Raw genomic sequence first — 21,297 nt, forward strand, 5'->3', positions numbered from 1 at the left:
CCTGATCACCAGACTCCACAAAATGGATGGAAACCAAGAAATAGTGGTTCTTTCCATAAAAGACCACAAGGTAAAGGAAACTGGAACAATGGAGGGTATAACTATCAACCCCCTTGACCTAACTATTGGGGGGCAGAATTATCGACAACCAAGGCCTAATTATTATCAGAGAGCAGATAACAGGTATGAGGAAAGAAGTCCAAGACCCATGTATGGATCTGGATATCAACCAAGGAATGAAGGGAGAAGCCCAGTACCCCTTTAGAACCGATATGAGCCAATGAGGAGTGAATATGGCTCCTATTATGATTACCCACCAAGGGTTTTCTTTTTAGAGAGAGACAGGATGCAGAGGAGTCTGGGAAAGGAAGGGTGGAGAAGCCCTCAAAGAGGAGGGGATGCAGAGCAAGGTGGAAATCACAAAAGAAAAAGAGTAATTGGTGAAGGGGTTTTTAATCTCAGTGGGGCCACTTTGACTAAGGAGGAAGTAATGGCACTAGATAAGGGTGTAAAATACAGTATGCCAAACCCAAAAGGACAAACAAGTTTGATATTTATGTGAACCTTCAGAAATACACACGGAAATTGAATATTAAGACATATTTGTTTGGATTTACCGGGGGCCAGGAATATAGTTAGTAATGTCCAAAGCAATGAGATGATACATACCACCCTTCGAAATAGATTTAACCCACAAATCAGTGGGAATAGCCAAGTTGAGGCCTTTAAAAAGATGGTCACTCAGGACTTATAAAAATTAAAAATTCCCAAAATAATACCAAAAAAAGGAATAGAAAAAGGAATTAAAAGACTATCCAAGAGGAAGGATATAGTTATTAGACCTGCAGACAAGGGAGGAGGGATAGTAGTCCTGTTCAAGGAAGCACGGAGAAAAAAATTCTTAATAAAAAAAGAGGCTAGATACCTAGTTCCTGATAGCTGTAAAATCCCAGTAATTTATACAATACCTAAAATACATAAAAATAATGTACACCCGCCAGGATGACCTATCGTCAATGGAATCCAATCAGTGAGTGCTTGTCTTGGACAGTATATTGATTCATTTCTCCAACCTTTGGTCAAAAATACCTCATCATACCTCAGAAACACGAAGCATTTGATTCAAATACTAGATGATATTGAGTTTAATTCTACATCTATCTTTCTAGCTAGCGCAGATGTGGCTTCTCTATATACAATTATAGGACATCAGGATGCTTTAGAGGCTACACATTGGGGCCTAAGGGAACTTAGCAATTTACATCCAAATCACCTGATTTGGATGTAAATACCCTCAAATTAAAGCTGACAGTCTGCAGTTAAAGCACATCTTGTTCGTTTCATTTCAAATCCATTGTGGTGGTGTATAGAGCCAAAGGACTCAGATCCTGCAGTGCCAGACGTGTCCCCCTGCTTAAGCCAGTACATGTCCGGGGCCCGTCTGAAGTTTGCTAGAGAGCATTTGGATGATCCAGAAGAGGATTGGGAGAATGTCATATGGTCAGATAAAACCAAAATTGAACTGTTTGGTAGAAACACAACTTGTCGTGTTTGGAGGAGAGAGAATGCTGAGTTGCATCCAAAGAACACCATACCTACTGTGAAGCATGGGGGTGGAAACATCATGCTTTGGGGCTGTTTCTCCGCAAAGGGACCAGGACGACTGATCCATGTACAGGACAGAATGAATGGGGCCATGTATCGTGAGATTTTGAGTGCAAACCTCCTTCCATCAGCAAGGGCATTGAAGATGAAACGTGGCTGGGTCTTCCAACATGACAATGATCCCAAACATATCGCCCGGGCAATGAAGGAGTGGCTTCGTAAGAAGCATTTCAAGGTCCTGGAGTGGCCTAGCCAGTCTCCAGATCTCAACCCCATAGAAAACCTTTGGAGGGAGTTGAAAGTCCGTGTTGCCCAGCGACAGCCCCAAAACATCACTGCTCTAGAGGAGATCTGCATGGAGGATGGGCCAACATACCAGCAACAGTGTGTGCCAACCTTGTGAAGACTTCCAGGAAACGTCTGACCTCTGTCATTGCCAACAAAGGATATATAACAAAGTATTGACATGAACTTTTCATATTCACCAAATACTTATTTTCCACCATAATTTGCAAATAAATTCTTTCCAGATCAGCCAATGTGATTGTCTGGATTTGTTTTCTCATTTTGTCTCTCATAGTTGAGGTCTCCCTATGATGCCAATTACAGGCCTCTCTCATCTTTGTAAGTGGGAGAACTTGTACAATTGGTGGCGGACTAAATACTTTTTTGCTCCACTGTATGTACAGTATTTGAACTATATTTGCAAAGTTTTTCATTTATGTAGTTTATCTATCAATGCCCATCCATCCATATGGATTTATTAGGAGTTATGGTCCAGGTTCTGTAATGGAAGTGTACGCTATATGTAAATAGATCTATTAGCATTCTGTGCTAAAAGTTCCCCATTGAGATCGTAGGAACAATGCATATTTGTCCTCGAGTGTGGACTTCAATAAGAGGAGTCCGCCCTCCCTGGTTTTGATTGACAGATTCACTCCTTATAAATTGCAGCATAAGTCACCAATCACGTACCCTGAGGAAGTCACGTGTTAGTGTGACGTAACGCGTAGGACGTGGTGACGTCATTTCCGTCGAGGAAGCCATATTGGGACTCCAATACAAACCCATTAAAGTACACCCACAGCATGTGGTTTAAAGCTTATGTTATATTCATTACATGTGAGCGGGCATTTGATTGTTTCTTTTATTAAATCCATAACATTATTACACTATGGGAGCATTTTCTTTTCCATTCCTTCCGGCTGTATTAGTTTTGGCTGTTCCTATACTTACTGCTCTGGAGAGGGTTCCTGCTGTGCTGATATCCACCAGTTCGGGGGATTGACCCATCTGCTGACCTGATATCTGTGAAAGTGGATACTGGTTCCTGGTTGATGCGATAATATATGAGAAAGGCTTTTTGGCCCTGCAGGGTCACTTCATGGAGGTGAGGGGGCATTTCGCCTCGTGTTGGATCTTATTGCATTGCGTATTCACCTTCACAATACCAGCACCATCTAAGATCTACAAGACACCTTCGCCATTTTTAGGTGTATTGGACTTCACGTTTTTGGCTGGAGTATATGTAGTTCATGGGACTTGTTGCCATCGGGTCCTTTGTATGATATTCAGGACGCATTGTGTTCATATTATTTATGTCACTTATACACCATCTATTTCACATTCCTCTCATTTAAGGGTCACGGTTTTGTGAATTCACGTGCATTTTATTTTTTCACAATTGTCACTTGAATCCCTAAGTTTCAGCGGATTTCAGCAATAGATGTGTGTTGCAGAAATTACTTTGCAGTTTTATTTTATATTTCTTTCTACACCAGTTTCTACTGTTTATTCATTTATTTATTCAGATTTAACTTTTTCACTTCCACCTATCCTTTACTATGTTCACTGTGAACACTTACATTTTGGGAGCATTTCCTATAGCAACTTATCAGTTGCAGGATATAATTTGTGTTGTATTTGTATCACTGAGTTTTGGGATCCTCAATAGGATCATATCACATTTTTTGGGCACAATTCAAAAAGTAGTAATATATATATATATATATATATATATATACAGTCAGGTCCATAAATATTGGGACATCGACACAATTCTAACATTTTTGGTTCTATACACCACCACAATGGATTTGAAATGAAACAAACAAGATGTGCTTTAACTGCAGACTGTCAGCTTTAATTTGAGGGTATTTACATCTAAATCAAGTGAACGGTGTAGGAATTACAACAGTTTGGGTATGTGCCTCCCACTTGTTAAGGGACCAAAAGTAATGGGACAGAATAATAGTCATAAATCAAACTTTCACTTTTTAATACTTGGTTGCAAATCCCTTGCAGTCAATGACAGCCTGAAGTGTGGAACGCATAGACATCAGCAGACGCTGGGTGTCATCCCTGGTGATGCTCTGCCAGGCCTCTACTGCAACTGTCTTCAGTTCCTGCTTGTTCTTGGGGCATTTTCCCTTCAGTTTTGTCTTCAGCAAGTGAAATGCTCAATCGGATTCAGGTCAGGTGATGGACTTGGCCATTGCAGAACATTCCACTTCTTTGGTGGCTTTTGCAGTCTGCTTTGGGTCATTGTCCATCTGCACTGTGAAGCGTCCAATGAGTTGTGAAGCATTTGGCTGAATGAGCCGATAATATTCCCGAAACACTTCACAATTCATCCGGCTGCTTCTGTCAGCAGTCACATCATCAATAAATACAAGAGAAGCAGTTCCATTGGCAGCCATACATGCCCACGCCATGACACTACCACCACCATGCTTCACTGATGAGGTGGTATGCTTAGGATCATGAGCAGTTCCTTCTCCATACTCTTCTCTTCCCATCACTCTGGTACAAGTTGATGTTGGTCTCATCTGTCCATAGGATGTTGTTCCAGAACTGTGAAGGCTTTTTTACATGTCGTTAGGCAAACTCTAATCTGGCCTTCCTGTTTTTAAGGCTCACCAATGGTTTCCATCTTGTGGTGAACCCTCTGTATTCACTCTGGTGAAGTCTTCTCTTGATTGGTGACTTTGACACACATACACCTACCTCCTGGAGGGTGTTCTTGATCTGCCAACTGTTGTGAAGGGTGTTTTCTTCACCAGGGAAAGAATTCTTCGCTCATCCACCACAGTTGTTTTCTGTGGTCTTCCGGGTCTTTTGGTGTTGCTGATCTCCCCGGTGCGTTCCTTCTTTTTAAGAATGTTCCAAACAGTTGTTTTGGCCACGCCTAATGTTTTTGCTATCTCTCTGATGGGTTTGTTTTGTTTTTTCAGCCTAATTGTCACGATATAAGGTCAGGTTCAGAGACCAGTTGCTATAGCAGTGAAAGGCTTACCTGAAACCAGCAGGATAGGTACACCAGCGGATCCCCCTGGGAATGACGCAGGCTCACCTGAGGTGCGGGGTCTAAGTATTAACCGGTATTCACCAGAGCTCCTAATGGTGGAGATGGATTGGGCTGCGTGTTAATACCAGGTCGCAGATCTCAGGATCACCCCACCAGGGAATGAGCAGACTGGGAACCAATAGCGGATCAACAGGTTAGGGATCAGACGAAAGCAGAGTCAGTCACAAGCCAAGGGTCGGTCACAAATGGTAGCAGATCAATCGTAGTACGTTAGGATGAGACGAAATCGTGGTCAGGAACAAGCCAAAGGTCAGTAGTGGAGGTGTAGACAGCAGCAGGAACAGTAGCGGGATATTGGCTGGAAAGGCACAATAATCTGGCAAGGAGGAAGTGCATGGACATGGCTTATATAGGAAGTTCATGGGAGGAGCAAGGAGTTCAAGGTTCAAGAGTTTTCAAGGCACAAGGCAGGATTATCCAAGAATTGTCAAGGGAGCTGTCCAGCATTCCAGATAGCTCAGTGAGAAGAGACATTGCCTCTCACTGCAGAAGGACCAGGTTCGATCCCAGGCTCTGACAGTACTCCCCTCCTCACTGGACGTCTTAGGACCAGGCTTGTGAGGAAACCTCTGGTGAAATGCTCTTATCAATCTAGGAGCATGGACATTTTCCTCAGGCTCCCAAGAATTTTCCTCTAGCCCATATCCTTCCCATTGGACAAGATACTGCAATTTTCCTCTAAACATCCTAGAGTCAAGAATCCTCTCCACCACATATTCTTCTTCACCCTGTACCTCAACAGGAGGAGGAGGAGGAAGAATTCTTCCAGAGAAAGGATTTTCATGAAATGGTTTGAAAAGTGATACATGAAACACAGGGTGAATCCTCATACTGTCAGGAAGTTTTAAGCGAAAGGCGACTGGGTTAATCTGAGCAGAAATCTGGAAAGGTCCCACAAACTTTTGGCCCAACTTTGCAGATGGAACATGAACCTTCAGATTTTTAGTAGATAGCCAAACTTTGTCACCCACATGAAAGGTAGGAAGTGATCTGCGAAGACTGTCGGCAGCCCTTTTATAACATTCCTGAGCCTCCCCCCCAAGGTCTCGATCAACTTCGCTTGAGTCTCCTGCAAGGTAGTTAATCTGTTGGCAACAGCAGGAATTTGAATTGTGATAGGGAGATCCGGAATATAAAAACTGGATGATACCCCATATTGAGGAAAAAAGGGCTTTGGGAGGTGGAGCTATGTTTAGCATTGTTATAGGCAAACTCTGCCATAGGTAGATAGTCCACCCAGTCATCCTGAAGATAGCTGACAAAACACCGAAGGTACTGTTCCAAAGTTTGATTGGTCCTCTCTGTCTGACCATTAGACTGTGGATGAAAAGCAGAGGATAGGTTAACAGTTACCCCTAAAGCTGAACAAAAGCTTTTCCAAAATTTTGATGTAAACTGTACACCTCTATCAGATACCACATCATCAGGAATTCCATGTAATTAGAATAATCAACTCTGCAGTTTGTTCGGCAGAAGGTACCCCCTTAACAGGTATAAAATGAGCCATTTTGGTAAGGCGGTCGACGACTACCAAGATAGTAGTCATTTCCTTTGAGGGAGGCAATTCGACCACAAAGTCCATAGAAATTGACCCCCAAGGTCTCGATGGAACAGGAAGTGGCTGGAGTAACTCCAAAGGAGAAGCTCGGGGTGTCTTATGACGTGCGCACGTCAGACAAGAGGCCACGTAGCGTTTGATATCCTTCTTGTAACTGGGCCACCAGAAGGAACGTGACAGAAGGTCATCAGTCTTTGAAATCCCAAAGTGTCCTGACAGTTTGGAGTCATGAACTAATTTGAGGACTTCCACCCGAGCAGACTCAGGTACATAGAGACGATGTGCTAGAGTCCAAAAGCCGTTCTTGTACTCAAGGTTTATGTCCCTAGGAGGATCCCTAAGAAGTGGATCATTCTCATACCCCTCTTTGAGGAGGCTCAAGAATGTCTTTGCACTTGTGGCCCCCAGGAAGTTCTTTTGCGTTAGGATTGAACATTCGGAATCGCCCTCCTGGGGAGGCTCAGACAGCATCCTTGATAAGGCATCGGCCTTACCATTCCTCGATCCAGGTCGATATGATATAACAAAATTGAATCTTGAGAAGAATAAAGACCAGCGTGCTTGTCTGGAAGACAATCTCTTGGCCGAGCGAATGAATTCCAGATTTTTATGGTCAGTGAGAACAGTTACAGGATGATTGGCCCCTTCTAGCAGATGCCTCCATTCAGAAAAGGCTTCCTTAATTGCCAGTAGCTCTTTATTCCCAATGTTGTAATTTCTTTCTGCTGAGGACATCAAACGGGAAAAGTAGGCACAAGGATGAAGCTGCATCTTTTCACCACTTCGCTGAGACAGGATCGCTCCCCCGGCAGAATTGGAAGCATCCACTTCCACTATAAAGGGTAGTTCAGGGTCGGGATGTACCAAAATTGGTGCAGAAGTGAACAGAGTCTTCAGCTTTTCAAACGCAGCCTGTGCCTCAGAAGTCCATACGAAGGGTACCCCTTTTTTTGTCAGCTGTGTGATTGGAGCTATTACTTTAGAAAAGTTTCTTATGAATTTTCTGTAGAAGTTGGCAAACCCGACGAAACGTTGAATCTCCTTAACATTTCCGGGTGCTGACCAATCTACCACTGCTTTGATTTTCTCGGGATCCATGCTCACTCCTTCTGAAGAAATGATATAGCCTAAGAACTGGATTTGTTCAAACTCACATTTCTCCAATTTGATGTAAAGTCTATTTTGCCTTAATCTTTCAAAGACCATGCAAACATGTTTGCGGTGCTCCTCCCAATTATCAGAAAAAATAAGAATGTCATCCAGATAGGCAATCACAAATTGGTCCAACAGATCACGAAAAACATTGTTGATAAAATGCTGAAACGTTGCAAAGTCCAAACGGCATCACCAAGGACTCAAAATGCCCATACCTGGTTCTGAAGGCAGTCTTCCATTCATCTCCTTGACGAATGCAGACAAGGTTATATGCCCCTCGTAGGTCAAGCTTGGTAAACATCTTGGCAGAACGAAGTCTTTCCAACATTTCAGAGATCAAGGGTAATGGATAGCGGTTTTTAATAGTGATATTATTCATGTCTCTGTAGTCAATGCATGGACGCAAGGTGGAGTCCTTCTTTTTAACGAAGAACAGGGCTGCCCCGGCAGGAGAAGTTGAGTGCCTAATAAAGCCCTTCTCCAAGTTCTCATTGATCCACACCCTGAGTACTTTTAATTCGGGTTCCGACAGATTGAAAAGACGACCGAAAGGTATTTCTGCCCCTGGGAGCAGCTCAATGGGGCAATCATATGGGCGATGAGGGGGTAATTGATCTGCATTCTTCTTGTCACAGACATCCCGGAACTCATGGTAATGTGTGGGCAAGTTGTCATATGACTGGGTAGCCACTATGTCACCTTGCGCTTCCTTGGTTGGTGATGAACTTGGTAGGCAAGGTTCTTTGCAATGTTTTTCACAGTGGGAGGACGTAAAATCTATAGTCCGAGCTCCCCACTTAATGGAAGGATTGTGAGTGGAGAACCAAGGAATGCCTAGGATGATGGGAAACTTGGGTGACGTAATCAGCTGAAAGCTGATGGTCTCACAATGGTCAGCCTCAAACAGCAGTACTAGGGGAACTGTTTTATGGGTAACAGGTCCTGAAGATAAAGGTGACCCATCAACTGTCTCCATATCAATAGGGGTAAATGTGTTTCTGGCTTCAATATTATTGCTGTTGGCAAACTCCATATCCATAAAGTTCCCCCCAGCCCCGGAGTCCAGCATAGCTGAGCAGGAGATTTCACGGCTCTCAGATACAAGTTTAATGGGGATAACAAAGTGAGAAAGTAGGGAGTTCACTTTATTCTCTTCAGAAATCAGTGGGGAGATCGACTGGCTTATGGAGTTTATGTGTTCCGGCCAATCACATCAGTCACAGCAATAGTTCTTTTAACCTTGTTAGGACAATTAATTGCATAATGACCAGAATCCCCCCAATATAGACACAAGTTCTCTGAACGTCTTCTCTCTTTCTCCTGAATGGAGATGGATCTCTTGATTGCATCAACCTGCATAGGCTCAGGAGTGTTAGAACCCAGAGAGACTCTTGAATCCTGCTGAACAAATGGACTAGCAGAGAGATGCATGCCCCTATTACTTCCAAGTATTCCCAGCTTCTCCTTTCTCCTTTCTGTAAGTCTTTGATCGATTCGGATACACAATTGGATGAATTCCTCAAGATCATTAGGAGTATCACCTCTGGCGAGCTCATCCTTTACCTGTTCAGAAAGCCCTTGGCGGAACTGGCTCTTTTGTGCTGCAGGGTTCCAGGTGGTATCTGCAACCCAACTTCTGAATTCGGCTGTGTATTCAGTGACCGAGCGTCTACCCTGCCGCAGACTATGCAATTTTGCTTCGGCAGAAGCACAACGGTTGGGATCATCAAAAACCTGATTCATCGCGGTCAAAAAGGTATCAAAATTATTTATAATGCCATGGTTCTGCTCTATATAAGGGGAGGCCCAAGCTAGAGCTTCCCCAGTCAGAAGCCCAATAATAAACATGACCTTTTTCTCTGAAGGAAACGCAGCAGGGTACATTTGAAAATATATGTGACATTGATTAAGGAAACCCCTGTATTGGCGGCAGTCTCCACTAAACTTAGATGGTTGGGGCATATGTGAGCTAGGATCATCACAGTTCAGCAGTTGTCTCTGCAGAGCCTAAATCTCTCCCTGTTGCCTATCCACAATGCTTTCCAGTTTGGCAACTTTTTCCTGATGGGTAACCCCAAATTCCTGCAGCTCAGCAATCTGCTGCCTAAGAGGATTCACAACACTTGCTATAGCGGCCTCCATGTTGGGCCAGATTATTCTGTCACGATATAAGGTCAGGTTCAGAGACCAGTTGCTATAGCAGTTGCAAGGCTTACCTGAAACCAGCAGGATAGGTACACCAGCAGATCCCCCTGGGAATGACGCAGGCTCACCTGAGGTGCGGGGTCTAAGTATTAACCGGTATTCACCAGAGCTCCTAATGGTGGAGATGGATTGGGCTGCGTGTTAATACCAGGTCGCAGATCTCAGGATCACCCCACCAGGGAATGAGCAGACTGGGAACCAATAGCGGATCAACAGGTTAGGGATCAGATGAAAGCAGAGTCAGTCACAAGCCAAGGGTCAGTCACCAATGGTAGCAGATCAATCGTAGTACGTTAGGATGAGACGAAATCGTGGTCAGGAACAAGCCAAAAGGTCAGTAGCGGAGGTGTAGACAGCAGCAGGAACAGTAGCAGGATATTGGCTGGAAAGGCACAATAATCTGGCAAGGAGGAAGTGCATGGACATGGCTTTTATAAGGAAGTTCATGGGAGGAGCAAGGAGTTCAAGGTTCAAGAGTTTTCAAGGCACAAGGCAGGATTATCCAAGAATTGTCAAGGGAGCTGTCCAGCATTCCAGATAGCTCAGTGAGAAGAGACATTGCCTCTCACTGCAGAAGGACCAGATTCGATCCCAGGCTCTGACACTAATGATGGCTTCACTAATAGTGACAGCTCTTTGGATCTCATCTTGAGAATTGACAGCAACAGATTACAAATGCAAATAGCACACTTGAAATGAACTCTGAACCTTTTATCTGTTCATTGTAATTGGGATAATGAGGGAATAACACACACCTGGCCATGGAACAGCTGAGAAGCCAATTGTCCCATTACTTTTGGTCCCTTAACAAGTGGGAGGCACATATGCAAACTGTTGTAATTCCTACACCGTTCACCTGATTTGGATGTAAATACCCTCAAATTAAAGCTGAGAGTCTGCAGTTAAAGCACATCTTGTTCGTTTCATTTCAAATCCATTGTGGTGGTGTATAGAGCCAAAAATGTTAGAATTGTGTCGATTTCCCAATATTTATGGACCTGACTGTATATATATATATATATATATATATACACACACACACACATATTTACTTTGTAATTATGTGTTTTGTTCACCCATAGTCCACCTACTTTCATGAGTACTGCCTGCCCCAACCCTGAGCCCCATCCAGACCCCTCCTATGTATTGATGCAGAATCTGAGGTGCACCAAATAGTCCCAGCTGTCTATCATAGTTTCCTGGATGTTTTTAGTAAACATGGTGCCTACTCCTTGCCACCACATAGACCATAGGACTGCCCAATCGAGTTACTGCCTGGGGCTGAAATTCCCTTTGGTCGGATTTTCCCTTTGTCAGAGTAGGAATTAGAACCACTAAAGGAATACCTCGACGACAGCCTGAGAAAGGGGTTTATCCGCCTATCTACCTCCATGGCGGGAGCTGGCATCTTCTTCGTAGAAAATAAGGATCATTCTGTTCGTCCCTGTGTGGACTGCCATGAGCTAAATAATACCATCATCAAGAACAGATACCCCCTACCATTGGTTCCAGAACTATTTCAAAGACTGAGATCTGCAACCCTGTTTACTAAGCTGGATCTAAGAGGAGCTTATAACCTGGTATGTATCCGAGAGGGGGATGAATGGAAGACTCCCTTTCGCACCAGATTTGGGCATTTCGAATATCTAGTAATGCCCTTTGGCCTATGCAACACTCCAGCATTTGTAAATTATATTTTCAGAGACTTCCTAGACATCTTCGGTATAGTGTACCTTGATGACATTTTAATTTTCTCCACTTCTCTTGAACTTCACCGAGGCCATGTACAGAGAGTCCTCAGCCACGTAAGACTTCATGGTCTTTACGCCAAGCCCGATAGATGTGAATTAGAACTCCAAAGCATCCAATTCCTTGGATTAATCATTTCCACGGAGGAGTTCAGGATGGACCCCCAGAAGGTTTCTGCCATCTTGGAGTGGCCTGCACCAGCAGACAAAAAAGGAATACAATGTTTCATTGGATTCACAAATTTCTATAGGAGATTCATCATGGGCTTCTCAGCCATCATAGCTCCTATTAACCAGTTAACCAAGCAGGGCATCCGATTCCATTGGACAACCGAAGCACAGACAGCCTTCGATCCCTTAAAGGAATTATTCACCTCAGCACCCATCCTGAGTCATCCAGATCCTACACTCTCCTTTGTGGTGGAGGTTGATGCATCAGAAAACGCAGTGGGAGCAGTCCTATCACAGCGGCAGGGCCTGAAACTTCTGTTACACCCGGTAGCATTCCTTTCCCGCAAACGGTTTCCCCCAGAGAGGAATTATGATGTGGGGGATAGGGAGCTGCTGGCAATCAAATCGGCTTTGGAGGAGTGGAGGTATCTCTTGGAAGGAGCAGCACACCCCATTCTAATCTATACAGACCACAAGAACCTGGAATACCTGAAGATGGCTAAACATTTAAATCCAGCAAGCAAGGTGGGCACTCTTCTTTTCACATTTCACTTTTCATATAACCTATAGGCCAGGATCCAAGAATGTTAAACCTGATGCTCTTCCCGGATGTTCGATGACCCTAAGGATCGCCCTATTCCTGACACAGTGCTTTCAGAAGGAAACTTCTGTCTCCTACAAACGGAAATATTGTCACAAGTCCAGCAGGCATCAATGGGGGCTCCCTCACCTCCAGGAGTAACCCTATTGGCTAGAGAAGGCTTACTGTGGTCTGGAGACAAGATTTTTACACCAGAAAGTGTACAGCTGGAGATCTTAGGGCTATGTCAGGATCATCCCCTGGCGGGACACTTTGGAGTCTATAAAACTCTAGACCTGATACAACGCCACTTCTGGTGGCCTGAATGGGAGAAAGACTGTAAGGCGTATGTAAACTCATGTCCTATATGCACATGAAACAAGAGCAATAGGAGCAAAACATGGGGACTACTGAGGCCCTTACCAGTCCCCAATCAACCCTGGAAGATGATTTCCATGGATTTCATTGTGGATTTACCCCCATATGAAGGTTGTTCGGCCATCTTTGTTGTGGTGGATCGATTCTTAAAGATGGCCCACTTCATTCCTATGAAAGGAGTATCCTCTGCAACAAAGAAGGCCCAAAGTTTCATTAAGGAAATAGTAAGACTTCATGGAGTTCCGAGAAATATTGTTTCTGATCGAGGAGTAAAATTCAACTCAAGTTCTGGAGAGCACTTTGCGAGAAATTAAGGATAGAACTCTCATTTTCGTCTGCTTATCACCCCCAGACTAATGGACAAACATAGAGAACAAATCAGACACTGGAACAATATATCCGTTGTTTTACGTCATTTTCACAGGATGACTGGGTGTCATTGTTGCCCTTGGCCGAATTTGCCTATAACAATTCTAAACACTCAGCTACAAAGAAATCTCCATTCTTCTCAAACTATGGATTCCATCCGTCATTCTTATCCAACACATTGCCTGAATCATCGATCCCAGCAGTACAGAATACCTTTGGGTTCCTGCAACAGAACAACAAACTACTACAGGAGGCAATCCTGAAGGCCCAACAAGACAAAAAAAAATGTTTTGATAAAGAAAAGAAAGCGGGACTGTCACGATCGCAGCATCAGATCCCAGACCTTCTCACCCAAACTCGTGACCGAAGGACTAGCCGATCTAAAACCGCGATGTGACGTGCGTAACAATGCCACACCCAGCTGCACCCTGCACAACGATTTTCCCGCTAACGGACCACAATCGATGCACCGGCAGCTTGGGTGATTGTTACTGGGTCAGGTTAATTACGCAATTAACCCTTCCCACTGCCATCACCTCCTTTTTGTACAGAGAAAGAGGAAACTCGGCGTTATCAGCTATAACACTATGATGGTTGAGATAATCGTCTGTATAAAATAATCCACAGGCCGGTTATACAGAGGTTTAAACAAACACAGTAGCATTCTCTTTAGAGGCAGGGATTCCTAAATTGCAATACAGAGTTATAGAAACAGTTCAACACTTTCAGAAAGAAAGATTTATTACTAAAAGGTCAAACGGGTGCAATAAAAATATTTACAGAAAATATGTAACTAAGATAGATATATATATATATATATATATATATATATATACATATACATACACATATATACAGAGAACCATAGCACAGCAAAGAGATATCAGAGGGAGGTGAAAGGGTTAAAGTACTTGCCAAAGTCCTGGGTCAGCAGATCCAAGTTTCAGGGCAGAAGGGTGCTTTGATCTCCCTATGTTAGGATGGTCAATGGGAGAATTCTTCAACTTCACTAATCTTAGGACTGACAGCCTGTTTTGTAGTTCCCAGCAGGGGTTGGCTCTAAAACCAGGGGCCAATACCCCTTGTAGGTGTGGAGGTCTGGGTGCTGACCTAAACTAGAGCCAAAATCTTGTGTAGTTCATATTTGGGCTCATACCTTTTCCTATGCACAAGTGACATGCCACCCGCGGGTTGATAATTATGCAGACAAGTCTGAGGATTGATTAGATATGAATTATGAAAGTGTATACTGAACGGTTTGCGAGATCTACTTTTCTGCTTTCCTGTGTGTCCGAGACAAGGCAAGTGACCCACCAAAATGTTCGGCTCCTCTTAGCCCATCTGGCGATGTGCTCGGTTATTATGTAAGTCTTTCATATTCCAAGATATGAGACATACGGGAAAAATGGTTTTAACAGAGGTTATTCAATCTGATTCTGTCACCCAAGCCGAGTTAGGTTTTATTAGGTTGGAATCTCTCTCAACTCTGAGAAAGCTTGCCTTATCTCTTCCAAGGTGTGAAATGGCACAGGTTCTTGGGACAGTGAGGCACCTTGTAGCTCCCTGCTGGGATCTGGCCTGTGACACTTCTAACACACACATATACTGCCATATGTCACTGTGCCTCTCACAGGGGGAAAGGGGGGGGGGGATAAGAGAGAAATATATTTGTCAGGACAGTTAACCCCTTTGCCAAGATGGAGGTTGAAACCAAAATGGTTGAACCGCGTCCATCTCTGGGTATACGCTGTTACAGGGACCTGATCCTAGAGCCTGGTGAAGAGGTATGACTATCTACAACAAATTTAAAATTGACCTGTCCCTCAAGGAAGCTTGGTCCTAAATTCCTGGGACCTTTCCCAGTAAAGAAGAGGATCGATAATGTATCATACGAACTCTCTTTGCCTGAAACACTAAAGATACATCCGATATTTCATGTATGATTACTCAAACCCTCAGTACCTAATCCTTTTCCAGACCGGAAATCAAAACCACCTGAACCTGTAATCGTCAATGGCGAAAGAGAATATGAGGTGCAAACAATCATTGATTGCAGGAAGAGAAGGAATCAGCTCCAATATCTGATTAAATGGAAGAGATGAGGACCTGAAGATAATTCTTGGGAACCAGCATCCAATGTCCACGCCAGAGATTTCATCTTGGCATTTAAACGCAGGTACCCTGAGAAGATGCCCCAGTTGGACATCCGGAGGCTGCCCTTGAGAGGGGGGCACTGTCAGGGAAGAACTTTTCATCTGCGCACATCTGTGCGCCAACGACGGGCTCCTGATGGTTGTGCCAGTGCACATGCTCACACGGAGGCTCGCACCCGAGTGCGCACACGTGCACAGGTGGGCTATTTAAACCTCTGCCGCAAACAGAACGGTGCCTTCTGGTCTACTGCATCCTGTATCTGTATCGTGACTCCTGTGATGTACCTGCTTGACTCTGATTATGACTGATCTCCGCCTGCACCAACCCAGCTCTCCCTTTGACTATCCGCTTGCCTATCCCTCTGTACCTGATCCATCCGGTTGATCCTGACCCGGCCTGCCTGACTATTCTACCTCTCCTGCCTGTGACTACCTCAGCTATACCTCTCTGCTGCTGCACCTGCTCACCTGCATCCTGCTCTTCCGGGTCTTCACCTGCCAGGTGTCACCGCAGACCCATCAGGCACTCATGCCCCTCCCAGCGCGTTACCTCCTGTCTACCCTATCAGGGGTCCCGAACGGGAGTGGTAAGAGGACGCCCTCTCTCCACATCAGGCTCCACCACCAGGTACGTTACAACATGACCCAGTAATTGCCAGTTAAAGTAGCATAGTGCTGAATAGCAAAAATGGCCTGGTCATGAAGGGGGTAAAAGCTTCCGTAAGTGGTTAATGGAGAACATTCTGATTTGTCCAGCTTTTTATCTTCAATAACACCACAATCTCATATTCACCATCAGTTTGTCCCCAATTTAATGTATGTAGTTTATGTAGCATGTGGTAGTGTACATTTAGGAGAGCAAGGTATATGTATACTCACCCAGCACCTGTAAGGGTCCAGTTGTCCTCTCTATCGGTTCATGCAGACTGGGATGGCTCACTCTGCAGATCACCTCTGACCCCTGATCCTCTGGTGATGGAATGACCTCTAGAAGTTCTGTACATGTGAATGTTTTATCCGGTTGCTGAGATTTGCTGTTGGTCATTTTGTATTTCTCATTGTTAACTATATGAGTAAGTTCTTCATTTTCTTTCTTAAACCAATTCACAGTCAGCTCATCGGGGTAAAAGTGTGAGATTGTGCATTGCACTTGTGACTGTTTGCCGACAAACAGTTTTGGTATTGTTATTATGCCCACTTCTGGCAGTGATACAAAATCTGGAAGAGATAATAACAAAGATTTATTGTGTGCAGTTAAAGTGTATGTGACGTCAAAACTAATTTTAAAAAATATGGCTTTAATGCTTACATATTCTATTCATGACAAAACAAAGACATTTTGAAAGCCCAACTCTAGCACAAGTATTTTTTGTTTTGAATATGTTAGGAAATCGATACTTTGTCAGGTTTTATTGCTGTCTGTGACTCCATTCGGTTCCCTGTCCTCACTTTTTAACCCGAAGAAATAAGAGGAAATGGTGTTACCAGGACATGACAGACAACAATGAAAACCATAGAGAGGTTCTACAAGTATTTGCTGCTGCCTGATCCTCTGGAAAACCGTGCCCCCCCAACCCAACGTCCATTGGTGGACTGTTCATGAGCCAGTCATTGGGCCTGATAATGTCAGGAACAATCAATTCACAAGACCGCTAGGATGCAGGTGGGAAGGGGAAGGGGTCTTGCACTTGGAGGATCAGCAAATTAGGTAAGTATATTTCTGCTTTCTGAACCCCTAGACAAAAACAAGCATTACCCATGCAGTGTGAGCACAGTCCCACTGCATGGGAAAATAACATTTTTGCCCAGAATTATTCTTTAAGGTTTGAACAATCTACACAGACACTCTGGACCCTGGTCTGAGGAGGCCTGTACTGCACAGTGCTCTGGACGGTGGTCTGAGGAGGCCTGTACTGCACAGTGCTCTGGACCCTGGTCTGAGGAGGCCTATACTGCACAGTGCTCTGGACCCTGGTCTGAGGAGGCCTGTACTGCACAGTGCTCTGGACGGTGGTCTGAGGAGACCTGTACTGCACAGTGCTCTGGACGGTGGTCTGAGGAGGCCTGTACTGCACAGTGCTCTGGACCCTGGTCTGAGGAGGCCTGCACTGCACAGTGCTCGGGACCCTGGTCTGAGGAGGCCTGCACTGCACAGTGCTCGGGACCCTGGTCTGAGGAGGCCTGCACTGCACAGTGCTCGGGACCCTGGTCTGAGGAGGCCTGCACTGCACAGTGCTCGGGACCCTGGTCTGAGGAGGCCTGCACGGCACAGTGCTCTGGACCCTGGTCTGAGGCGGCCTGCACTGCACAGTGCTCGGGACCCTGGTCTGAGGAGGCCTGCACTGCACAGTGCTCGGGACCCTGGTCTGAGGAGGCCTGCACTGCACAGTGCTCGGGACCCTGGTCTGAGGAGGCCTGCACTGCACAGTGCTCGGGACCCTGGTCTGAGGAGGCCTGCACTGCACAGTGCTCGGGACCCTGGTCTGAGGCGGCCTGCACTGCACAGTGCTCGGGACCCTGGTCTGAGGAGGCCTGCACTGCACAGTGCTCGGGACCCTGGTCTGAGGCGGCCTGCACTGCACAGTGCTCGGGACCCTGGTCTGAGGAGGCCTGCACTGCACAGTGCTCTGGACAGTGGTCAGTGCCTAGCTTGCTGGGAGGGGAAACACTCACAGGCTTTACAGGCAGAGCTTCAAGGACACCTGACGTTCATGTGGGTGAATGTCCCTCCCTTACATTTTCATTGCGTTTTCATTCATTGACAGAAATGGAATTGGTTTTCGTCTTAGTTTTTGTCAATTGATGAAAATGTTGGGAAATTTTCTTTTCATTACTGAAAGTATGCAGACTGACAAAAATGATGACGAAAATGTATCAACAAAATTAACACTGCTTCCCCATTGGTCTCTGTCCGTGAGCCTTTGGATGGGATGTGAACAGAAATCCTTCTCTTCTCAGACAGGCAGTATCTGTCTATTGATAAACACTTGAAATGTTATTGTAACCCGTCATGTGATCATGTCTCTCAGATCCGCTCTTCTGATCTATGGTGCATTTCTCTAGTTCCTTCTCTGTTCTCCTTATAATTGTAACACAAACACTTTTACATACTATAGGCTGTATATATTCCTGGATGATTGGAAGTTTAGGTGAAAACCGGTTACTGCAGATTACCTCACTTAACACATTAGTAAATCGGGGTGTAATTTCATACCACAGAAGGTATGGTGAAGGATGGTGACCTGAAGTGGTACCAAGGAGCATTTACTACATTGTTCATATAAAATCATGTGCGGTTATTTCAAATACTATATAATGTGAAGATGATCTGTTTTATTTAATTCCGCTACACTTGATACAATGTTTGTAGTAAGCACAAATTTGCTTCAGCTTTCTTCCCTCTTTGATAAACATGACAAAGTATACTGTAATGTCAAGTCTCCGCACTGTAAAGAGCAGAAACGGGGAGTGAAGACTCTGTAGGACCATTGCACTTAGATAAAGGAACATGAAGAGAAGATATGCAGAGGTCATGATTATAATGCAAGATCAGCAGGAGAAAGGTGGGAAGCGGAGGTATGATTTTGGTTAGATCACGAGGGGGAGCTGGGAAAGGTTTGTGAATTGATAGAAGTCAGCTGTGGTTTTATTGATTGGGAGGGAGTTGAGAGAGCAGAGTGTTGGGCCTTCTCTATGGATGAAAACTGGTGGATGGACGCTGCCTGAGAGCCAACACGGTTGTTTGTATCTCTGTGAGGTGTAGATGTAGTGATAGCTGTTAGGTAGAAGGCATTTGTCAGGACCTGGGTCTGAGCCTGCAACCTCTGCTGTGTCTGCTGATTTCTCTTCTTGCTGATCCACCTGGACAGCTCCTTGGACAATTCCTTGAATGATCGTGCCTTGAACCTTGTTTGTCTTGAACCCTTTTACTCCTCCCATGAACTTCCTATTAAAGCCATGCCTTCCTGTTTGCCAGATTATCTCGCTCTTTCCAACCAATATCTCGCTCTCTCCTGCTGCCATCTGAATGTTTGCTACCACTGACCTTTGGCTTGTTCCTCAACTTAGCTTCTGCTTGATCCCAACCTGCATCCACTTGTTTCTGATCTTTGGCTTGCTTACTGACTATGCTTCTGCATGATCCTTTCCTGCTATATCTGCTACTGGAGCCCAGCTTGCTCACCTCATAGTGGGGTGATCCTGAGGATCGTGACCTGGTACTAAAACACTGTCTAATGCTGTAGTTACTGGTCCCCAAGCCTGACCATGACAGCATGATCTAACCCCATATGTAGGTGTCCAATCATTTACCCCAATGACATGGCCAAGCTTACTGACTCACAAAATGTATATTGTATATCTTCTATACACCGCAGCATTTCACCTTTTTTAGTATATTCTGTGCGGTACACCACACTGCTCTTCACACAGCTCTGTATAATTTATACTCTATAGCGCCCCACACTGTTCAAGGTTATAAGATCTATAAATTACACAGTTCTACTTCTTACATTGTGCTGTACGTTATTAATATTACTACAACATTTGAAAAAGAACGGGGCGCACAAGCCTTGCGCATTACCTCAGAGATAGTATTTTATTAGTAAATGTAACACATGTATACTCACAAACAACAAAATTCACAATCATGTCCTAACCAACGCTGGACCATGACCTAGAATAGTGTGCGAGTCCCACTTTCAGGAAGACACTCAAAGAATGGCTGACACATTTCAAAGGGGGATCCCCTCTTCCTCAGAGCCAAATCAGTTTTGTTCTGAGGAACAGGAGATCCCCCCTCGAAATGCGTCAACCATTCTTTGAGTGTCTTCCTGAAAGTGGGACTCGCACACTATTCCAAGCCATAGGCTAGTGTTGATTATGACATGCTTGTGAACGTTGGTGCTTGTGAGTATACATGTGTTCAGGGGCGGACTGACAACTCATGCGGCCCCCGGGCAATAGGAGATAATGCAGCCCCCTGTGTCCCTGCCCACACTCAAGCCACACCTACTCTCAAGCCCCACCTACATATTTGAGCTCAGCTGCGTAGAGGGGACCTTTGAATATCTACCGCAGCATAGCCTGTCTGGACGTTCTTGGCTTCTTTCTATAGAAGCTGCTGGGTACTTCTAGGTTTAAAGATGGCAGCCACATGGCAGTCATCTTTATGACACAACCAGGGGTGTCTTATGAAAAAGTGGGCCCGTATGAAAGATCATAATTTGGACCGTAATGACAGAGAAAGAAGTGCTGCACACTGCAGCAAGAATTGGGTATGGTTTTCGGAGGCTGGTTACATACATTCCCCATGATTGAGGAGTTAATTACCCTGTGTAAGCCTTCAGCTCCAACTCAGCTCCTTCCTGTCAGGAAACATGGAATATATACTGACAGAACACCTACTGAGGATCTGAAATATGACAGAAACTAAGAAGGGAAGAGGGGGTGAGGAAGTGGGAGGAGGGGGGATAGGAATGTGGGGGGGGGGGAGAGAGAGATGGGAAAGTGGAAAGAGGTGGGAAAAACTCTCAAACGACACAGTCGTGCCCTGGAGCGACTATGGCGCAAAACCAAATCCCAACAAGCCTTCACCCGCTACAAATCTGCCTTCCACACCTACACCTCCTCCCTCCACGCTGCCAAACAAGCCTACTTCCTGACCCTCATGAAGACCCTCTCCTCCAATCCTCGCCGACTCTTCTCCACCTTTACCTCTCTCCACCCCCACCTCCACCCAGTACCTCACTCACTGCCCTTGAGATTGCCAATCACTTCAAGAACAAAATTGACACAATTCGCAAGGACATCGCCGCAACTCACACTCCCTCCAAACCCATCCCGTCTCACACAACTATCCCCTCATCACCCCTCTCCCTCGACACAATCTGCAGAAACTTTGTCACTGCTCAAACCCCCTCCAACCCCATCCCCTCTCCCATGGCCCCTTCACTGATCTAACCTCCACCCCTCCCAACATTCCCCATACTGAAGCTCCCTCTACACTC

At 45.0% G+C, this 21,297-nt stretch overlaps 1 protein-coding gene across 1 annotated transcript in view; it reads right to left on the minus strand.

Moving 5' to 3' along the window:
• LOC149430920 (uncharacterized) overlaps nt 1-21,297 on the minus strand; it is a 70,446-nt gene that overhangs the window by 36,831 nt on the left and 12,318 nt on the right. The window contains exon 2 of the mRNA XM_089665918.1: nt 16,169-16,507. Within this exon, the coding sequence (XP_089522044.1) occupies nt 16,169-16,507 (339 nt within the window). The remainder of the gene's footprint in view (nt 1-16,168; nt 16,508-21,297) is intronic.

This window comes from Staurois parvus, unplaced genomic scaffold, assembly GCF_062004578.1.
Source record: "Staurois parvus isolate SC_StPar_1 unplaced genomic scaffold, SC_StPar_1.0 ptg002408l, whole genome shotgun sequence".
Taxonomy (NCBI): Eukaryota; Metazoa; Chordata; class Amphibia; order Anura; family Ranidae; genus Staurois; species Staurois parvus.